The following is a 4,488-nucleotide window of genomic DNA, read 5'->3' as shown; positions in this document are numbered from 1 at the left end:
GCAGCTAAGAATAGCTGGAGCTGCCCAATCACTTATACCTTGGTTGGTTCCATTATAAAAAGGGTAGTTGGTGGAAGTATTTTCATTTGTATGATAGATCCGTGTTTAAAAATATATTAATTTGTTAAAGAATTAAAAGGATATAAAGTTAACTACACAAAAGGAAATATTGATACACGTTAATCTGTTACTTAGAGTTACAAAAATGTGTTTTGTTAGATCTAGCTATTCTAATATCCCCCTTCCAGGAAAGCCCATTGCGCTTAGCGGTATTTCAGGCTTGTTGAGGCGAGCATGTAGGTACGACGTGAGTTTCTAAACGTGCGCGAGGGTTATATGTGAAGTTTGTACGTTTAGATTCGTTTGTGTGTGTGATGGTGAATGTCGATATAGTCCCTGAACTGCGGAGCAAAGTTTCTACTTGAGTGGGCTGTGTTTAGGAACGTGAAGCTAGTTGTTATGGTTTTGAATATTTAAGTATTCTGTAAAATATTCAGCTGATATTTATCTTACCACTAGGGTAAACGTTTAAGCATTATTTCAGACAACACGGGTTTGAATGCCACCACAGGCAAGAGGGCAGAACAGAAATTATGCTGCGTGTTCATGTTTCGGTCTAGGCGAAACGCTTTAGTGAAACGGTTGTGGAAACAGCGGATAGTACTCGCCGTTGCCGATAATGAAGCCGTATGTAAAATGGAAAGTCATCAAGAGCTGGAAATGAAATCAGTTGTGCATTCTGTGTTAAAAAGACTTAAAGAGGCCCAGCTCGAGGCGCTTGTACAAGCTGTCGAGAGCCATGGGGCAGAGCCGTCAGGATGCGTGCTTGTTCCACGCGGAGATTTGCGTCTCGGGCGACGGACTAGTCCGCCGCATGTGATTTGCTGCCAGTTGTGGAGGTGGACTGATGTTTGGCAACCTTTCGAGCTGAAGAGTCTTCATTGGTGTGAAACTGCTAATGAACATATTTTGATTTGTTGTAATCCCTTCCATTGGAGTAGGCTGTATAAACCTGGTTAGTATTTTAAATGTTCATTTGGCATTTCGTATGTTTTTTAAATCAGTTGTACGAATTTTCTCACTTACCAACATCATGTTTATTGATTGAGTGGTGAAGTTTCTAGAGTCTGTGTATTAGAACTACGTTATCAGTCTTCCAAAGTTGTTTTTTTTGTCCAAGAACCGAACTTTGGTAGTGAAAAATAAGACATGAAATTTGAGATAATCTCCCTATAATTTTATCGAGAAAAACAAACCCCACATTTGTACATCTTAAGTTACAGGTTGTGGAGACCGTTGATTTCTCTACCACCCAACGATGGTACCATACAGTTCACCTTGACACTGACAGTCTCACCCCTCACGTAAGGATCCATATACTTGTATAAGGACTGACAAGTACTGTAAATCGTAACTGTAAAATATCCAATATTCATTCATTTAAAGTGGAGATTTGGAAAAATTGTAATATAAAGTATTTTGTTAGTAGTCATTAGAAGACAGAGGTATTTCAAAGAAATCAATGTTCTGAAAGCACAGGAAATTAATTATTTTAATCCTTAGGCCTAGCGTGAACTGAACAGAGTAGACACAGATTTTCATTCAAAGAAATCAATGTTCTGAGAGCACAGGAAATTAATTATTTTAATCCTTAGGCCTAGCGTGAACTGAACAGAGTAGACACAGATTTTCATTCAAAGAAATCAACGTTCTGAGAGCACAGGAAATTAATTATTTTAATCCTTAGGCTTAGCGTGAACTGAACAGAGTAGACACAGATTTTAATTCCTTTTTTCTACATTCTTATATATATATATATATAGTGGAGGGTATATAATGTCTTATCTCAAAAGATTCGTCATTCTTTTTTGATGTACGTGTTACACGACCAGAAGCAGTTTGTGGAATATCCTGCTCGTTGGACAGATTTGATTTATTTTTATTTTTTTTTTGTGCGAAGGAATATGACAAGTATTGGGGTTGTTGTTCGAGACCGAGTAGACTAGAGTGAAAATACTGTCGCTTCTTTTGTCGTAACGTTAGTGTTAACTAACAAAACTAATTGTATCATATCATAATAAAATATGCAGAATTTTCGTTTTTAGTCAACGTTTTTGCTTTTAAAAACAGCAGAATGCATATAATACAAGCACAGGTATTTTTTATTATTTTAAAAAGTCAAATTATGTTCAGTTTATTTTCTTGTTGAGCTCACGTTTTTTGTTTTAAATAACATAAAAAGAAGAAGCAGTTGAATTTATACAAAGTTTGAAATTGGTGCTCATCATAGCCATTTATTTGTACACTCATTAATTATTGTAATTAAACTTCATCTGATAATATTCATCTCGCCACTATTTATTTTGTTGTACTGACAAAAGTTTATAAAAACGTCTGATTACTGAGGTCTACGAAACTACTGCGTGAGACAAGAGTAAAAATTAGTTTTCTTTTATTTAGAGTGATAATATCAATAGTTTTTTCTCAAGGTTATTTATTAAGTTTCCCAAGTTTCAAGGATTCCTGAATATGTGTAAACATAACCACAGTTATCTACAAGAATAAATATGTTCTTATTTCAAACTTTATACCACCGTCGTAATCTAGGGTACGTATTACTAACATGTTCACGCACACAGCCGAACTCTCAAATAACGAGTGCCAGATCGTGATTCTCTGGTAGTCGGTGTGATTGGTAGGGATTAATATATGTCTAGATGGTGATAGTCTGGGAGACGCCACGCCACTGATTTATTCTGTTTGGTACAGGTGAGGCGGTACTCCTACATCGTGATTTAGAAAGTTACCCGCCTTCACAGGATTTTCTTCGGTGACAGTTCAACAGTACTGATGTTTACTTAAACGAAATAAAACACGAAAGGATAATAGAGCTTTCTGAGTGTTTTGATTTACACAAAGCTTTCTTGTATCTTGAGATAAAAGATCAAGCTTATCACAGTTTATCATATTATTGTATTGTTTGTTGTTATTCGTATTTATATAGTGATTTTTTCTACGTGTATAAAACGCAAGTGTAGGATTACTTATTTGTAGCATTTGTACCTTTCTTTATACAACTAGAAAATTTTCAGGAAAGCCTGTTTGTTTGTTGAAACAAGCCATTATTAAATAAAATACTTCGGTTATTAATTTGTTAAGTCTTAAAATTTATGTGAACACAGCTTAAACTTATTTGCCTTCCTCGTTCAGAGTGTACTTCGAACAAAGTGGACTGTGTTTTTAGTGAGACAGGTCGCTTGGCGATATAGATTCTCGAGCCCCCAACGGTTTACGCGAGCGACGATGTGTAGCACTCATTAGCTGCGTAGGCAGTTCTTTCTGCAGAACTAAATGTCTTTTCAGGTTCTAATTTAGTTTTTATCTTAAAAAAAAAAGATAATATATAATTAGTTGCCTAAATTATAATTAATGTAAAGAGAAAATTATCTTTTAACTCTAAATAAAGTTGGCTAAATAATATTAATTTTAAATTTATCAACAAAAAAAAATAACTTCTGGAAAAGTGTACATAAAAATTAACTATTTTGTAAGCGGTTTTACTTTCTTGAGCTGTACAAGAACAAACAACAGTGCTTTAATCCTGCCTGATGCTAAAACTAAACAAGTAAAAAAACAAACTCATTACAACCTCAATTATTATTGGTGACCAGTTGGGAACTTCCCACGATGGGAGCTATGTTGGAGCCCAGCAGGAGGAAGGGAGACTAAACTCTGACCCCTCTACCTGCTTGCATGTCCCACGTGAGTGGACAGACAGACGCCGTGTGTTTGTACACCTTTATTGCGCTGTCTATCTTGCTTATCAAGCGAACCACAATTAGGATGTGGCGCCGATGTCGGGTACATATGTGTGGACCCTTATCAACTCTCGCCAGTGTGGCTGCGATCTCATTCTATACTTCCACGTCGCCACGCTCCCAGACCGGAAGGAAAACGCTCATTATAATTTTTAATAATGAATTTAGTTGTTAACTACCAGGTGAAGATGTAAATTACATGAAACAAAAAAGAAAGGACTAGAATATAGCTCAGTCCCATTACACTAACTACCAACTTTCTTCTGTCTTCAAAAGTAACCGCGTTAATAAAGACCAAATTTACTGACTATCTCTCCCTCCCCCCTACAGTCCACGAGGTTTGTTTCAGATAAACTGAAAACTATTTGAATATATTATTATTGTTAATACTAGTTAGTAGCTGAAAATAAGGGTATCAGTAATAAAATATAGAACTGGTTACATTATACAGTACGGGATTCGAGTAGTTACCTGTGTGTATATATAGAACTGGTTACATTATACAGTACGGGATTCGAGTAGTCACCTGTGTGTATATAGAACTGGTTACATTATACAGTACGGGATTCGAGTAGTCACCTGTGTGTATATAGAACTGGTTACATTATACAGTACGGGATTCGAGTAGTCACCTGTGTGTGTATATAGAACTGGTTACATTATAACAGTA

The 4,488-nt window shown here is 35.9% G+C and overlaps 1 protein-coding gene across 1 annotated transcript in view; it reads left to right on the top strand.

The window, feature by feature from the left end:
* The first annotated feature begins 217 nt into the window (after positions 1-217).
* LOC106473530 (mothers against decapentaplegic homolog 6-like) overlaps positions 218-4,488 on the top strand; it is a 27,410-nt gene continuing 23,139 nt past the window's right edge. The window contains exon 1 of the mRNA XM_013934211.2: positions 218-1,015. Within this exon, the coding sequence (XP_013789665.1) occupies positions 607-1,015 (409 nt within the window). The 5' untranslated portion in view covers positions 218-606. The remainder of the gene's footprint in view (positions 1,016-4,488) is intronic.

Source organism: Limulus polyphemus, unplaced genomic scaffold (assembly GCF_000517525.1).
Source record: "Limulus polyphemus unplaced genomic scaffold, Limulus_polyphemus-2.1.2 Scaffold6252, whole genome shotgun sequence".
In the NCBI taxonomy this organism is placed as follows: Eukaryota; Metazoa; Arthropoda; class Merostomata; order Xiphosura; family Limulidae; genus Limulus; species Limulus polyphemus.
Note: the sequence above shows the minus strand (reverse complement) of the source record. Positions and strands in the feature narration are given on the sequence as shown.